Here is a 16,706-nt window from a genome sequence, read left to right as displayed (position 1 = left end):
TAGGACACTTTCGTCTTTTCCCGCTTAGTTTCCGATCGTTTCGATCTAACTACTTTTTGCGTCTCTCCTTAAGCAGCAGTGGAAAGTGACTTTAACATCAATCTCGACGGAAGTACTCAAGGATCCCAGAGTAATCAAAAGTTGCCTTCATTCTTTCAGTTCGGTCGCGTGCAGCTTTCGATAGTGCGAAAACTTTTTCCCGCTTAAAGTTCAATTCATTTAGCGATATGTTTCAAAGTTGATAGAATAATATTTCGTAAGACAAAAGCTTGGGGAGACTGTTCGAACTATCTTTAAATTAGTCTTCTACGTTTTACAGTGACTATGCATTAGTTAAGGAAATTCCAATTAGCGTTATTAATAAGCTCGCCTGTTTTCGTCATACAAGTCTCCTCGTCTTATTAAAATTATCAAGATTACAGATAATCATGTTTAAAGTACAGGTAATCGGTATTCTAGTACCCTAACGTTAACCGATCTTTCCTCGTAATTAGAATATTTGGTGTTCCATTTAGTAGAGAAATTCTCAAGCAAATAATATCAAGGCACGACTTTGATTCGTTAAACAATAGCCGAGTTCCTGTAACAATAGCCGAGTTCCTGTGGAGAAAGAGCAATGGGGTCAAGCGTGGCGGTGACCCCGCTTGTATGTTCGGTATTGCGAGTGTATAATCCTTTCCTAATGACGTGCCCGTTTTTAGCTTTAATACAGCTGACACGTTGCAATCGTGCCAGGCGCTGAAGATTTAGCCGCGTGTGTATGCTTCGCCCACATTTCGTGCTCGGATTAACCTACGTGTAACACTGAGCTTAAATTTCGTTGAAACGGCCGATTTAAACTGGACAGCTTCGGGACGAGACCTCGAGAACTGGTTCCACTGACCTACGAATCACTCCGAAGAATCCAGGCGACAGATATCGTCGCGTGGCCGCGATAATCTAAACACGTCGACTCGATCTTACGTGACCAGTGAATTATGGGGATGTTTCACGCGATGCAACTCGGGTTGTGCCCCTCGGGTCCTCTAAGATCGTGGACAGTTAGGTTAATTAGGAAAATTGTAGATTAAAATTCAGTTTCGTATCTTAATTCATTCAGAAGCCAACCACTATTTTATTCATTGAAATATTAGAAAAGATTCTTGAACGATCTTCTTTAATACTGCTTATAGTATTTTTGAAGAGGAGGAATCAAATGAATTTTGAAAGCTGTTCACGTTTCAGGACAAGGTATAACTCATCTCATTTTCTAGTGCATTCACGAACCTGGCCGTGGTTTTCGTAGAAAATAATTTATGCGTGGTAATAAACCTAGCATTAATGTAAATTACGTTTCACGATAAGCCTCGCCCCGAGGACCCGCCTTAATAAAGACTTTTTTGTTCATTATTTTCAGACGCCCCGGCGCAGCGTAGCCCTATCGACTGCCTTGCTCCACCTGCTCATCCTGGCTGGCTTGTTCGCCCTGAGCACTGCAGGCTTCTGCCCGAACGGGTGCACCTGCGATGACGACAACCTGGTGGTGTCCTGCATAGGTGCGAACCTGGACGTAATCCCGATAGCTTTGAACCCCAGCATCCAGCGGATAGTGCTGAAGGAAAATCGGATAAAGATCGTGGACGCAGCCTTCAAATTCTACGGGGACTTGAAGAACGTCGATCTGTCGAGCAATCACCTGTTCACCATTCCCAATGGGAGCTTCGACGCGCAGAAGCAACTGGTGGAGCTTCATCTGAGGCATAACAAAATCTCGGCGTTGGCTGAGAAGACCTTCCAGGGTCTAGTATCCCTGACAGTGTTGAATCTGCGCGACAACTACCTGGAGAGCCTCAATAACGGCCTGTTCGCCTCGCTGTCTAAGTTGGAGGAACTTGATCTAGGGAAGAACCGTATATCAAAGGTGGAGCCAGGCGCTTTCCAGAAGTTGGGAACACTGAGAGTACTTCATCTCGACGATAATCAGCTGAGAACTATCCCCTCGCCAGCCCTGGCACCATTGAACGCCCTCGCTGAGTTACATATCGGTTGGAACGCGTTCTCCTCGCTGCCCGACGATGCCTTCAAAGGATTAGAGCAGTTGACTGTGCTGGACATCACTGGCGCTGGCTTAGACAACATCAGCGAGGGCGCGTTTCGCGGTTTGAACGCTCTACGAACGCTAGAATTAGATGGCAACAAGCTACGAGAAGTGCCCACGAAACAGCTGGCAGTGTTGCCCAGACTCGAGGAGCTGACACTTGGTCAGAACTTTTTCACGACCCTGAGGTCTGGCGCCTTCCAGGGTCTGTCTAAATTAAAGAAACTAGACATATCCGCAGCGAAGCTGTTAACCACAGTGGAAAGGGGGGCATTCTCGGACAACGCCAATCTGGAGACACTCGTGTTGAACAGCAACAAACGGTTGACCACGATGGAAGACGGGTCCCTAGCAGGTTTACCCAACCTCAGGCATCTAATGCTCCGCGACAATGCGTTCACCGGATTCTCCGAGTCCCTGGTGGCCTGGAACGAGCTCCGTCGGCTGGATTTAAGCGAAAATCCTCTGGTCTGCGACTGCAGCCTGCACTGGTTAGCCGACGTGCTCGTTCCAAGAAACTCCAGCCCAGTAATCTGCGCGGAACCGCCAGAATCAAAGGGAAAACCCATCAAGGGTATGACGCTTGACGAGCTGGGCTGCGCGTTTTCCGATCCACGGAAACAAGCTTTATTAGCCACATTCTGCGCGGCTGGCCTCGCTCTGCTCACTGGCTTATCCCTGATCCTCTATTACCGATGCCGCAGACGCGTCAGGGACGCGCTGAAGGATTATAAATGGAAGAACCGCGCGATCTCGCGCAAGGAGCACGAGTATCAGAAGACCTACTCGGAGGACGAGTACATAGTCAGGTCCGCTCATCCCCATCACCATCACCACCACCACCAGTCCCAGCAGTCGATACTGCCCCACCACCACCACCATCATCTCCAGCAGCAGCAGCTGCAGCAGCAACAGCAGCAGCAACACCCCCAAATAGCGTCCGGCATTAAGCCTATACCGGTGACGGAACTGTAGCTAGAACTTCGGGCAGCGAGCCCTGGAACCGGCGGTGTTTGGTTCTTGCCCCATGGCAGCACTACTCTTGCTGAAGGCTTTACCTACATCGACGGGGAGACGGTTCGGCAAATGCGCCTTCCGGGAACGCTGCCCAACTCCGGCACGTCCAGGCACCGATCGAACGGTCCCATCGAGGACGGCTCGACGCCGCTGAGCGTCGCCGCCGACAATTGCTCCTCCAGCGGCGGCGGCGGCCGACTGCATTACTCGAACCACTCGTTGCGTCGCACGCCGCCACACCTGCCCGCCCGCGACGGGGACAACAGCCCCTCGGAGAGGGCGCAGAGCGAGTCGAGGGTCCAGAACGGGGCGCCAGGACACCACCACGCGCCGCCGCCGCTTCCTTCGAGGCACCAGGCCTCCTGCGGCCAGTCCTCCTACCCTACTCTGCCTATGAACGGCCACGCGACCCATCAGTACCATCACTACCCCCGCGACAAGGAGAGGTCGTCGGGCCGCGAGAGGAGTCGCGACCGAGACGCCGTGCAATCCGTCCCACATCGGTCCGACAAGCACCGCGACGCACAGATGGAGATGGAGATGCGCGAGGGCATGGACATGGGAGAGATAGGCTCTTATCGGGCGTAAAGGTCGCGCGAACAGGGAGCAGGGATCGAGGTGCACACGTTTGATAGGGAGTGGATAGGCCGAGCGAATTGAATCGAAGACTGAACGTGCAAGAGAGACGCGCCTGCGGGATTGGAGGCGCAGGGTTCAGCTTGCTGCCGCGCGCTGATTTGTGGAGGAGAGGATTCGTACGTCGGGCCCGTTGGTCGGATGACGATGAGATCGCGACGGATTTGGCGTGCCGGTCGGTAAATCAAATTGAAGACTGATCGCGACGGATGTCGGTGAACAACATCGACAAGCAATTAACTGATACTGTTACATTCCAACCGCCCTATTCGGCACGGCCAGGTGGGACAGGACAACGCCGATTAGAGTCAGACCTCAACGTTACGAGACGACCGTAATTCCACACGCTGCCGCTTGTCGTCGTAAAGTCCAAAGAGGATTCTTGAGATTGGCGGTGACGGGGCTGGCGGTAATTGGAGTGATCAAGGACACGCTGGGTTCGTTGGATGTCCATTGCGACTGGCGATGGTAATTGGAAGAGATATCAAAGGAGGAAGGGGACGGGGGGCTGTTGTGTGTTAAGAGTCGTCAGCGATGGATGGCGTTCTACTGTACGTCATCGTCCTCTTTGCTGCGCCTAGACACGTGTGTAACGCACGCTCCCGGAATTCCGTAGCGGAGGAACGAAGGGAGTCGAAATGTGGAACGTCCTTGAAGAAGCGAGTCAAAGAGGCCAACAGGCACACGTAGCAGCGCTATGACATGGCTTATGGGACGATCGTGTTCATTTTAGCAAACGTGTGCCCGGGGAAGAGAAAAGAAAGATCTGACAGCGAAATCACGAGGATGTTAGCAGGATGAACGTTCACTGTTCAGTCTATGGACGAGGGTTGTTTGTAAATGGGGCTTCGAATGATTTGAGAATGACAAGCTTTGTACTTTGTGAAATGTGGAGCGAAGAGCGGAGGAACTTCAGAAGAAAGAAGTACGTTCATATTCAGAATGCTCGATTAGGTTTTCTATTTTGGAACGAGAAACAGCTTTTTACCTTTTCTGTATACACTAATTTCTATTCTTTTTGAGACGGTTCTCTGTGTTCCATGGCAGCAGAAATTCAGAGGACGCGAGAACATATGTGTTCTTAGTAAATCATTCTGAGTATGATCCATAATGTGTGAGCGATCATGTGGCACCGTGTGACGCGTTCCCGTGTACTTTGAAAATATTGTACTTAGTCTATCGCTTAATTATACAAAGCCTGTCAGGCGCGACAGCCTGACAAACGATCTCATAGGACATCTGCGACGAAGTCAAAGAAATTTTGTCACTCGAAAGCAATCTCAGCGTATCAGCCGTGAAATAATCGAATCAAGCAAACGTTTCCCATGTCTTTTGTTTCGGAGACAGCTAAGCTCGATCTGGCATTTATTCTTATCCAACAGGTCGGGATCGATACAACAAGGTTCTTTGTTATAAACGTTGAATTTGATTCGTTATAATCGTATTTCGTTGGGTTACGATATAATCAACAGAGAGATGCCTTTCCAATATTCATTCTCGAGTTTTTCGAAAGAAAAACACGATCTCCGCCCTCGATACGTTATCGGCGAAATTGGACGTTTCACAACAGAACCACTTTAAATTCATTTGTAAACCGAGCCGACGTTCCTCGGTCGCAATGAAAATTGAATTACGCGCGGAGAAATGTTTTCGTTGAAAAAAGAGAGATAGAAAAGGAACGATATTTCCTCCACGATCTGATCGAATAACCGTCAACGTAACTCGCCCGTTAACGCTGTGATGTTCAGCGCTGCTTTGCTGGAGGATCTCTGACGGAGGCATCTATCAAATAAAAAAGCGTTAAAATACACGGCGAAGCGTTTGGTTGCGCTATGACGCGACGTTAATGTAGTTGCTTGTAAATTACTAAGCAAGTTACTTGGGAACTATCTTGAGACTACAATAGACTGGAATCTTGAAGACCATGGATATTCGAAAGGGTCCTGTGTACTGAAATTCTTGCACATTTTGAGGACCTTTTCTCGTTCGAAGTAGGATATTTATGAAATCCCTGGATTAGCAAAAGATAGTACTGTCTATAATACCACGTTCTTCCGTTCTTGAGAAATCTCCTATAGCACAGTTTAATTTCTTGCTAAGGTTCCAGACCGTTTCAAGAGCATCCAAAACTTCAAAAACTTGCAAGACGCTTGAGTTTGAACCATAAAAGGGATTCTACTTTAAAGATGTGGAAAGGAAAAGCAGCCTCTGGAATCTAAAGAGAAAAACTTGCGAGAGGTATATTTAAAACCCTTTCGTACGTATTTGCTGACTATTAAAAGACATTCCAGAATTCAATTAACTTTCTTTCGCAAACTCTGACTTTCTCTGTAATTTCGGTACACAATGTCTCCTTGGATCAAAATGTCTCGAAGCAGTTTGTCCAATCGCTACTGTCCATTCTATAGCCGCGCATGGGAAGACCAGAAGCAAGAGATGCGAGAGAACTGCGAAAAGATGCGAGGCTTGCACGACGAGATTATTTTTCCGGCCGAGTGTACCCTGTGGAATTCCACGGTCACCCTGGCTGAGAAAGGTGACTGCACCTTGAATCGAGCGAGCATCACACGGCTGCACCAACCATGCAGAAGCTGAATGCCAGCTCCAGTGTGGTCGATCTTCGACTCTCGAATAGGCTTCACGTGCAGCCACTTGCGAGTGAGATTATTCGAAGGGAGGAGAGTGAGAAAATGGCATGCATTTTTATTTCCATTTTTTGGCGACGAATATGCGATTTGTTGGTTCTTAAATTAGTAGCTATTTTAATTGACGAGACATGGCCCTTGAGAACCTGTCCCTGACTTTAGAAGCCAGAGAGATGGGTATTCGGATATTTATTTTTAAGTCGTGGCAGCTTTGTATTGGTTGATATTTATGCGAGAGTTACACGATACTTTAATTTTTAATTAGCATAGTGATTGTATATTTCTGTGGTTTAGTGGAGGTGTTAAAGCTCGAAGAACGAGTATGTATTATATTTTACATATTTTTATAATTTAAAGGTCCTCCTTTTTCCAATATGATGTTTATTGGGTTTCGCAGCATTATGCAAAATACTCGTGGCTAACCTTTGGGGAACGTCGCTCTTTTAGAATAAGCAAAATCAAAGATTTTTCTATGTCATGAATATTTATTTTTATAATGCCTTTTCTTTCGTCTTTCAAAAGTAATTAGCCATACGGTGAAGTATTTTAAAAATTCATTTGTACGATCTTCGTTTTTAAAACAGCGAAGACTCTTATAATAATAAGGAACTAGACTATCTTTCGTTTCTCTCAAATATTTAAAAGAGTCAGAAAATATCACCATAGAGCGAGTGCATTAATGTCTTAATTTTTGATAAAAAGAATAATTTTTTATAATCCAAAATTATTTTCACTTGAAGCCGAAATACAGCTTTCGAGTTCTCACAAAAACGATGCAACAGCTTAAACAACATGTGTTCTATCACAAAATAAGATTTTAAAACACACACCGCCCCATGGACGACCAATATTTGTTAAACTATGTTAAACCAGAGAACATAACCGAAAAATTCTGAGCATGAAGCATCCCTACACCCTCTGTGTTCACAAGAATTGTCATTGCGCAACACTTTAGGGATAAGTGGAACGTAACACTAAACCATAATTTACTGTTCGAGGGGTCAGAAACGTGCGACAGTTCGACTGCCATTTCTCGTTCTTCGTTGCCAATCGTCGACGGTGAAACGAAGAAATCAAGAACCCTATCTTTTACAGTCTCTTCATTGAAAAGGACTGAAGAGTCTCGAACTGTCGCACGCGTCAGTCGCCGCACACTGCGTCTAATTTTATAACTTGGACACTGTCCAAAGCGCTCGCACAAATCTTTGCAAGGTCCTCCAACAGCTGGAGAACGTCAGCGAGAGAGTTCTATGCGAGATGAACTGCTTTTTAAGTGATTTCTAAAGCAACCCACTCTTTTGTAACTCTGAAACCATTAATCCTTAGCTGGCATGGTATTAGTATAATTACATAATGTATTAGAATTACTACAACTTCTTTATAAAAAAAAATTCACAGCTTTTCAATTTATTATTGTACACGAGTGATTCACTGATATTTTATACTTGCAACAAATCTGCAATCAGATGGCAAAACCTGATATGTCACGGTTTCCTAATTTTTCAGTACAGTAATTTTAAAGTTAGGTAAACCAATAGATAAACCTACATGTCATGAATTGCCATCTGTTTTTTAAGCTACCTGATGATTTTTTGCAAACTAATAGACCTCATTTAGATACACATGAAAAAGTATATATCTCGATTTAAAAATATAACAGTACGAGATCATGCCATCTGATTTCAGAAATATTAACAGTGAGGTAGAATAAACGCTGTGACGTGTGACCCCACCATTCCAGTTAAGGATTAACCCTTAATCCTAGAACGACACCCTTCTATTTTTCAATGCAACACTGTAGTGTTAATGGCGACCCAAAAAGATCTTCTCGTTCCATTTTTCTTTAGGCATCTTAAAAAAAGATAGTTCCAAGCCTGGTTCTTATTTACAGAAAAAAAGTTGTTAAGTTACTTCGATATAAATCTTCAAGTTTAAAATTCGGTGGGGTCGCCAGTGACCCCAGGGTGTCGTTCTAGAGTCAACTTATTGTAACATTACCGCTCTTCGTCACGTTATCGCAAGCATTCGTTCCCAGGCGTCGTTTTTCGACGCGTGAAGCGCACCATTTTCTGCCAGCGCACACGGCGATCATCTTTATCTCGTTTACAACGCCTGAGATTGGTCTCAACGTTTACCTCGTGCGCAATAACTGCGAAACGTATCGTGTCGCGAGCTCGTTCGACCGACCACCTCGATGTTTCGCGCGGAGCGCCCGATCGAGGCTCCCAGGAAGTTCCTATTAGGAATTGCGATCGAAGTCGCGCGTCCGAAAGCGACGAAGCGTGCTCGCGAACCGTCTCTCGAACGTTCGAGGGAAGGATTATATAAAGGTCCTACCCAGACGCGTCCTGACTAAGTATTCGGGATCGAACGCGACTAACTCGGATATCCCCGTAGCGATAAGACAGCTCTAACTATATCAGATCTTATTTTTTAAGCAGCGTAAGGAACTTGGGATTAAGGGAGCGACGCTACGAGAAGAGGGAGCTCGAGAAGCATGTATCAATCGAGCGTCTTCGGTTAATTGAACCTGAGAATGCTCGTATCAAAAGGAACCTTCGGGTCTGTCCGATTGTAATTAAACTGTACTGTAAATGTCGGGGTCAAGTATCGTAGGTAGTTCGACGAAAACTGAGGAGGGCGAATTGCTCTGTGAAGAACAATGGCGGGCGAAGAAAATTGTATATTTTAAGATATCACTCGTACTATAAGCGGAGAATATGAAAGAATTAAGCAAATTGCATCGTATCGTGTTTGCTAGTCAGTCGACGAGCGTTGAGGGAAGAATGATGGGGAAGTGGGTGGTGGAGGGCGTGGGGTTCGAAGAGAGTGATGTAGAGAGTATGATCGAGTAAATTAATCGTGTCACGAATATTAAATTATTGTACAAAAAATTTAACGCCGATAGTTTGTAAGGCCTATCGTTTTACTTTTAACGAGATCGATTTATGTTTATATCGTACGACGTATCTAATACTGCGCGTCACATCGCACGGCGCCCAACTTGTATCTATGCACACGATTCATTCACGTTCCTTTCGCGATCGACAGACCAGCAAGTATTCTAATCGATTTGGGAATACCTTCTTGAATCGTTTTTTATCCTTATCGTTTTCTTCCTCTTCTACTGATTAACTGCTTTCTTTCAGAAATAAATTAAGTTCCATGAGTATCATTGAAATGGCTTCGACCCTACATAGCTTTATGTATTGATATAACAATTATCTCGTCAAAAGTTCCTAAAAATGCATCTGTAATTGAAGATTTCGTTGCTTGTGATGCTGCCAAGAAAAGAGTGATTCTCTATCTCAAAAATAAGTATAAAGTCCGAACTTAATATAGTTGTGAGCCACTTGTTTCTCACTTTAACTTCAGTGCCAGTTTCAAATTCTACACATTATCTTCTATCTCCTACGTTTTCTATTTTCCCTTCTATCTTGTATCTTCTACAATTTCTTATCTCTGTGGTAGCTGCTTAAGCAGCGAATAATTGTCTACATCCACTTCTCCTCTATCCGCTTTCATCTTCAACTTATCCCAATTTCGCGCATCCTGCATTCACAGGGTTTCTGTAACCCCCAGAAGCGTTCGCGTGAAACTAACCCCAGCAGTAGATAGAAGAGTTAAACCGCTTGGCCTGGTACACGATTAAAAGGAAGGGATTGAAAAGTATATCACTCGGAGATGAAAGAACTCTTGCTGGTCTGTCTACGCAGTAGCGGCTGACTTCGGTGTCCATCCCAGTTCTTCGACCTCGTAAACTCAGAATCGTTTCCAATTTCAAAAAGGCTAAGGCACTCACAAGGCTTCACGAAGCTGCCTGTGCAGCGGGGGTAGGTGCGAGGAAACGCGTTTAAATCGGAGGATCAGCCGGATCGGACGAGAGCCAACACACGCGCGATGACACTGTACATTCGTGTAAAGCATAGCGGAGCCTTATTGAGAAAGCAATATGCATCCTTAAAAAAAACTGCTTAAAGTATTTTCAAGCTGCTAATTCTACTCGAGTAATTAATTCCTATGGTAGGGGTAAAGCCGATGTGTCTGGATCCTCGAGGACTAGCGATCCTCTTGTGGATCGTGCCTCGAGCTTCGCTGACACAACCCACGCATAGCATGATCAAATTCTGTGTCCTGTCACAATGCACAGGCGTTTGTTCGGTCGTTTACAGTTTACACCAGTAAGAAATTATTTAATCGTGATGTACTCTTAAGGCAATATAATGAGTTGCATAGTTATTGGTTCAGTCAAAGATGTGATAGAAAATTTTGAAATGGATAGAAGTTTGTAGTCTACGAAAGGAGAACTCAAAATCATACTTTGTGAGGTCTATTTCCTCATAAAAACTCTTTTATGCGAAAAAAGTAGGCATTCAGAGCTTCTTAAATTCGGTTCCTATAATATTCTGCATTCCACAGTGCTCCATTTCGCCATAAAGGTAAAAAAATCCGCAGATCGTACTATGAAAATGTGACTTCGATACCAATGACTTTGGGACTCTGTATAATTGGTACTCCGCGAATAATCGTAACAAAGACCATTAACTCGTTTCGTTTGGTTAAACGGTTCAAAATCACGGCCTGAAAGCGTGGATTTCCCTTCGAATAGCGTTTTTCAACGTACCCCGAAGATCACCGAGCGAATATCATTTTATAGCCGTGTCGATTGTAAAGCGGTACGCATGTAACGTTGCTCGTGTCGTTGAATATTCAGCAATCGTTCGAAACGAGAGGGCTGTTCGCGTGAATCACTTTTTTTCTCTCATTCTCGTCAGCATTTAGCTTACACGCAAGCGTGCCCGAGCATGTTCCCGATGAATCGAATGCTATGCCGTGGGTCGGCAGCGAGAGAGGGTCCTCTCGACTCCGTGTAAATACACTTCCGAGGATAGTTCGTATAAGAATCATTCATCGCCTATACGATACGATTTTCTCCCATTTATCGAATCTTAACTAAAATGTATAAATAAAGGGAAGCGCGACCCTGGGTCCAGCGGCCGCCTCTTCACCGCCTCCTGATGGCGGACGGAGCCGATCGTCGGATGTCTCGGTGGATCTGGGCCTGTAAATATTGCGCGAGGAGGGGCCGCGGGAAACACGATCGGCGCTATGGAAAAATAAAATAAAATAGTAGCGGCGCTCTGTATTTTGGCGTAAAACGGTAAGCGAACGTGCTGGCTCGTGGAACCGAGTGGGGAGACAGTGGTTTCAACGAGCCGTCGGGCCATAACATAGGTCACTAAATATAATAATATTATAGGAATATTTCAGCGTTATTTTGTACATAAACAACTTTATCAACGGATATTAAAAAGTCATCAATAAATCTATATACAAAAAGTACAGCAACTGGAATGGTTTTCTCCCTTCCATGAATGTAGCTCCTATTGAAATTGTTCGCTGAATTGTCGAGGTGGACAGTAGAACTCCATTCATTCGAACGAAATTTTATTTGATGCTCAGTTTATGAAGCTTTTCTGATGGATTCAACGAACGGACGATTGAAAATTAACTTAGTGAGTTTTTATTAAGTTAGGGAATATAAATTGAGTCTGATTCTAGTACGAAACTATAGGTCTCTGGTCAATTGCTAATGGTAATCGGGGGAATATTTTTTATTCGAATACTTTGAATTAATTTTTAAATGTTAATCGAAATTTCTTTTTAAATGTGTGGGTGAATCGAGTTCTAGTGCGCTTGATGACAAAAGAATTGATCAATAAATTTTTTGAAATTCATCTGACATAACATAAAACATTTATTTAGTTCAAATATTTAGGTAACATTACATGTAGAGAAGTTCGTACAATAGTTTCATTTTTATGTACAAAAGCTATGTTTTTATACTGTATTGAGGCTTTGGTATAAGCAAAAATCACGTGCCCCTAATTAAAATAAATAAAATAACAGAACAATGCTATACACTAAAAGAAACAATCAAATCATGAAACATTCGGAATGCATTTCTTTTTTAATAAATTAACGTTACACTTTTATGAAAAAAATTATCATTCATATTTAAAAAATGAACACACGTATGATTTTATAATACATATATATAGTAGATTTTACGAAAATCTGAAAAAATAATACACGTATCGACAAAAGCGATATTTTGCCCATTTTTTTTTTATGTAAAGTTGAGTTTAATGAACTACATTTACGACTCGCGTCACGATTTATTCAATTTTTACGAAATTACTATTCTCTTTTTCTTTGCGAGATCTCCATAAATCTCGTTTCATGAATTATGGATGATATCTCGTACAAAGCAACTATTTCACATCACACAATAGTCATACAAGTTTTGCTCGTCGAGTTAATTAATTTCTTTTGGCCATTGCGATACCGAGGCCGAGAATACCTGCAACGCCAATAATAACACCTCCTGCAATGGCCATGCCGTACAGGCCCTCTGTAAAAAAAAAAAGTAAAAAATATAAATACTAGTAACACTACAAAATCATCATTTTTTTCACTTTGCCTGAAAATTATGATATTTTGAACTAAACTAAACTAAACAGCACAGGAAAGAGAACGTTATGTTAGTAGAGATTGAATTTATAATGCAAAGGCATTGAAAACATCCTTTTCATAATACTGCGTTTTTTATTAAATATACAAAATATACACAGAAAAAGAGTAGAAAGCATACTTGTACAGTTATATGTACTACTATAGAAAGATGAAAAAAGAATTAATAATCATATAAAGTGTAAAATTTTATTAAAAGACTTGGTCAATTCTACTACTGAAGTGATAAATATTGTTATAATCTTAGATAGAAAATACATAAAATTTGTAAGAAATTGCTAGTATATGAGATCATATAAAACTACTACACATCTATATTGTAATATTAGTATTACAATCACTACGTTTCTTTTGAATTATTATGCGTGTACTTTTTTCAGTATGTTTCACACAACATAATTATCATGACACTAATATTTAATATCAAAGTTGGGCATTATTATCCGGATATAAAAATTATTGGAACAACGAATCAAGTTTATCCATTTAATAAAGACGCTTTCTTCATTCGAAGAGCACTTCATCCATATCAGTATCATTAAATCTAATTATCAATTATCAACTATTAATTGCAATTTTGCAGTATTTTTCTTTAATGAATATTTAACTCTGTTTCAAAACCCTATGTTTTAATACAAAGATAAATAGCTTTGACTGCTTCGGAATACTTTTATCTTTTATTCGTTATCAGAAATTTTTATTTAGATAAATATTTTGCCCATCTCTGCTCTATGCTCACTGCTTAAACACACAGGGATTATTAAGTTTCTGGTGATCAATCTTCATTAAAAGGAATGTAGTAACTACCGATCCATGAAAATATTAGTATTGTGAGAAAGAACATAAAATAATATGATTGTCTAGTCAGTATATGTCAGCTTATGAGAAGAGTAGATAATGTTTCTTGTCTAAGCCAAGAAAAATTTATAAAAAGAAAACCTTTTTCCATTTTTTTCTTGATCAACCTCTCGAGCTGTTGCACTTGCTGATTTGCAGGTTCCACTTGAAGAAATGATCTAACATATGCTAATGCTTTAGAATATTCCTGAAAAAACAATATCCAGTTAATTAACCTTGAATTTAAATAAAAATTAAGGTAAGTTTATAGTATCTTACTTTTATTCTAGCATTTCCAATGGCTAAATAGTAAAGACAATCTCGTTTCTCACTTTCTGTATGATTACTGTAGAGGTCTTCGAATAAGTGAATCCCCTTTTGAATATCTGCAGGATATTTACTCCTAACAAGACACCATGCATACTCGAATTGAGCTTTTGGTGTTACAGACTGCGAGTGCACTTGTTCATTGTATATACGTTCAAATTTCTGAAATGCACAAGAAAAAGACTATGTATACACAATCACACTCTAGTGTATGATGCAATAATTTAATATATATATATGTATAAAGAATGAGTAATACGTATCATGTTATCATGTATATCTTAACCCAAAAGTTCAAACCAGACAAAATTTTGCAAATTACACGAAAGTAGATATACACTTGACATACTATGTATCGCGATGAAAAGTCTCAAACAATAAACGATAAATCTATGACGAACAAAGTAAAGATTATAGCTTAAACATGAATAGATAACGAACTATTCTTGTATAACCTCTACACATTTTTTGTACGTTTGATATCGAGGCAGAAGTTAAATGAAATAGAAAAGTGGTATCACAAAATAAGTAGACTTATCTCGAAAAGTATTTTATATTCAGTATTTTATATACAGTTAAAAAGTAAGCGTAAAATCACGTAGTCAAAAACTCTATTCTTATATCTATTTTACCGAAGTGATTTACCTTTAAATCGTCAGAAGAAACAACCTCTTCCAGAATGTCCTCCATCTTCTGTCGAAACTCCACGTGAATTATACGGAAAAAAATTTACCTTGCTCTAAATTCTACCTTAAAAGCGAAGGACTCATTACAAATCTACCAACTGCGTTCCGGCAAATCGGACTGTCAAAGACAAAGAAGCAAGAAAGTGAACATACACCTTTCCGCTTACAAACTGCCAGTCATTGGTGCAAACCCGACGCGGTATTCTACATGCAATTTGAACGACATTATTAAATACTTATATATTATATTGTGTTACTGCTTCAATCAACATCCTTTTTTATTAAAGTTTCACGTCACGTCAACTACTCCCATTGGTTGTCAGCGGTATAAAATACTCGTAATGATTGTACCAGCAGAAAATACGTAAAAAATCGTTTCACTTTTAATGTAAAAGCAGAGCTGAGGATTCTTTGAATAGTGTAACCCTTTTTTCGAGTTATTTCAATATGGTTTTTATGTTGGAAAATTAAAAAAGTAGAATATTCAATGTATTTAACAGGTATGATATTAGAAATATTATAATATTCAAACACCTATGTAAAAAATATTGATGCATAAAAATATACATGAAATTTCAAAGTTATTAATAATTTTTGATAGACGTGTTCTAAATATATTTTAAAAGGTATAGAGTGTATCAGGGAATTAAAGGTGTATAAGTCAATCCATGTGTTTAGGCATTTTTTATTACAAAATAAATTATTTGTAATTTTTTACTACATTTTATGTGCATTAATTATTAGAAAAGATTTCGTTTAATCGCTTTGTCATTGCATATAATGGCATGCCCATTACAGTATAGAAATCACCATCTATTTTCTCAACGAGACAACCACCAACTCCTTGTACACCGTATGCTCCAGCTTTGTCTCTGTAACGGAACAGTTTTCATGTAACAATAATTTTGCATAGTTTATGATGCATGTAGATCAAATTTAGGCTTACAAAGGTTCCCCTGATTTTATGTATGCCTTTATCTGTTCCTTCGATAAATCTCCAAATTTTACCTTTGTACACTCATAAAAGTTTACTTCTGTTTTTGGAGTCTTTAAACACACTCCTGTATAAACTACGTGCTCTTTATTCGCTAAACTAAAATGTAACAGAATTAGTGCTTATTACCTAATACTAATATGACTTACATATAAAGCAATTATTGTACTTTGATAACATTTCAAATGCGTGTGACTCATTTTTTGGTTTCCCATAAATTAGGTCACCCATTGTGACTAGTGTATCAGCACCAATTATTAAGGAAGGTGGTACAGTGTCCATTTTTAATCTATCATATACTTCTTGTACTTTATACTTTGCTAAATCTTGGACATATTCCCCATGGTTTTGATATATAGATCTGTCCAAGTTTTCATCATACAGTGAGGGCACTATTTCTGCATTTATACCCTAACACGAAACAAGTTTAAAGTTTTCTAATTATTCTTATACTCTGAAATATTATCTTTAATATCTTTTTACTTTAATATTCTTAATTTTATGTATTAAAGCTTGTACATTAGCAATACCAGAGCATAATATAAATATAATAGAAGCATCATATAATATAAATTATAAAAAATTAGCAGCACTTCTTTGACAATAAGTTTTAGAGCATTTATTGAACATTTCTCTATTTAACAGAGGTTAGCAAATTTATTATTTTATATCATAGTGATTTTCATAATATTTTTCAACATGACTATAAATGTGCGATATTAGAAAACGAGAGATTACCAATTTTTGAATTATTTTATGTCGCCTGGGAGATCCACTAGCTAAAACAACTCTGCATGATGTTAAAGCCTGCACCGTTTGCTCTAACATTGTTTCTGCTCTAACAAATAAATTATAAAATCGCAATACGAATTTTTTAAGTATAAAATGACAAAATTATAGAACACGACTTTTTGCTTTTATTCCAGAAAAAGATGAAATGTTCAAGTGTTGAT

At 40.5% G+C, this 16,706-nt stretch overlaps 4 protein-coding genes across 5 annotated transcripts in view; 2 read left to right on the top strand and 2 right to left on the bottom strand.

Annotated features, from left to right (window-relative positions):
- LOC143180571 (uncharacterized) overlaps positions 1-3,052 on the top strand; it is a 288,265-nt gene extending 285,213 nt beyond the window's left edge. For both annotated transcript variants that reach the window (XM_076380390.1, XM_076380389.1), the window contains exon 5: positions 1,397-3,052. In XM_076380390.1, coding sequence (XP_076236505.1) covers positions 1,397-3,052 — 1,656 coding nt within the window. The remainder of the gene's footprint in view (positions 1-1,396) is intronic.
- A 111-nt stretch (positions 3,053-3,163) lies between these two features.
- LOC143180932 (uncharacterized) lies at positions 3,164-4,231 on the top strand. The gene has a single exon (XM_076380993.1). The coding sequence runs from the start codon at positions 3,164-3,166 to the stop codon at positions 3,680-3,682; it is 519 nt and encodes a 172-aa protein (XP_076237108.1). The 3' UTR covers positions 3,683-4,231.
- A 7,884-nt stretch (positions 4,232-12,115) lies between these two features.
- On the bottom strand, positions 12,116-14,916 carry Fis1 (Mitochondrial fission 1 protein). Its single transcript, XM_076379816.1, has 4 exons — positions 14,719-14,916; positions 14,026-14,235; positions 13,849-13,954; positions 12,116-12,790 (listed from the first exon to the last, which is right to left on the bottom strand). The coding sequence occupies exons 1-4, from the start codon at positions 14,761-14,763 to the stop codon at positions 12,699-12,701; spliced, it is 453 nt and encodes a 150-aa protein (XP_076235931.1). The 5' UTR covers positions 14,764-14,916; the 3' UTR covers positions 12,116-12,698.
- A 531-nt stretch (positions 14,917-15,447) lies between these two features.
- LOC143180233 (dTTP/UTP pyrophosphatase) lies at positions 15,448-16,706 on the bottom strand. Its single transcript, XM_076379814.1, has 4 exons — positions 16,492-16,706; positions 15,923-16,164; positions 15,706-15,852; positions 15,448-15,631 (listed from the first exon to the last, which is right to left on the bottom strand). Exons 1-4 carry the CDS (start codon positions 16,579-16,581, stop codon positions 15,493-15,495), a joined length of 618 nt encoding a protein of 205 aa, XP_076235929.1. The 5' UTR covers positions 16,582-16,706; the 3' UTR covers positions 15,448-15,492.

The sequence above is a fragment of the Calliopsis andreniformis genome, chromosome 6, assembly GCF_051401765.1.
Source record: "Calliopsis andreniformis isolate RMS-2024a chromosome 6, iyCalAndr_principal, whole genome shotgun sequence".
Classification (NCBI taxonomy): Eukaryota; Metazoa; Arthropoda; class Insecta; order Hymenoptera; family Andrenidae; genus Calliopsis; species Calliopsis andreniformis.
The sequence above is the reverse complement of the archived record's forward strand: the minus strand, read 5'-3'. Positions and strand labels throughout refer to the sequence as shown.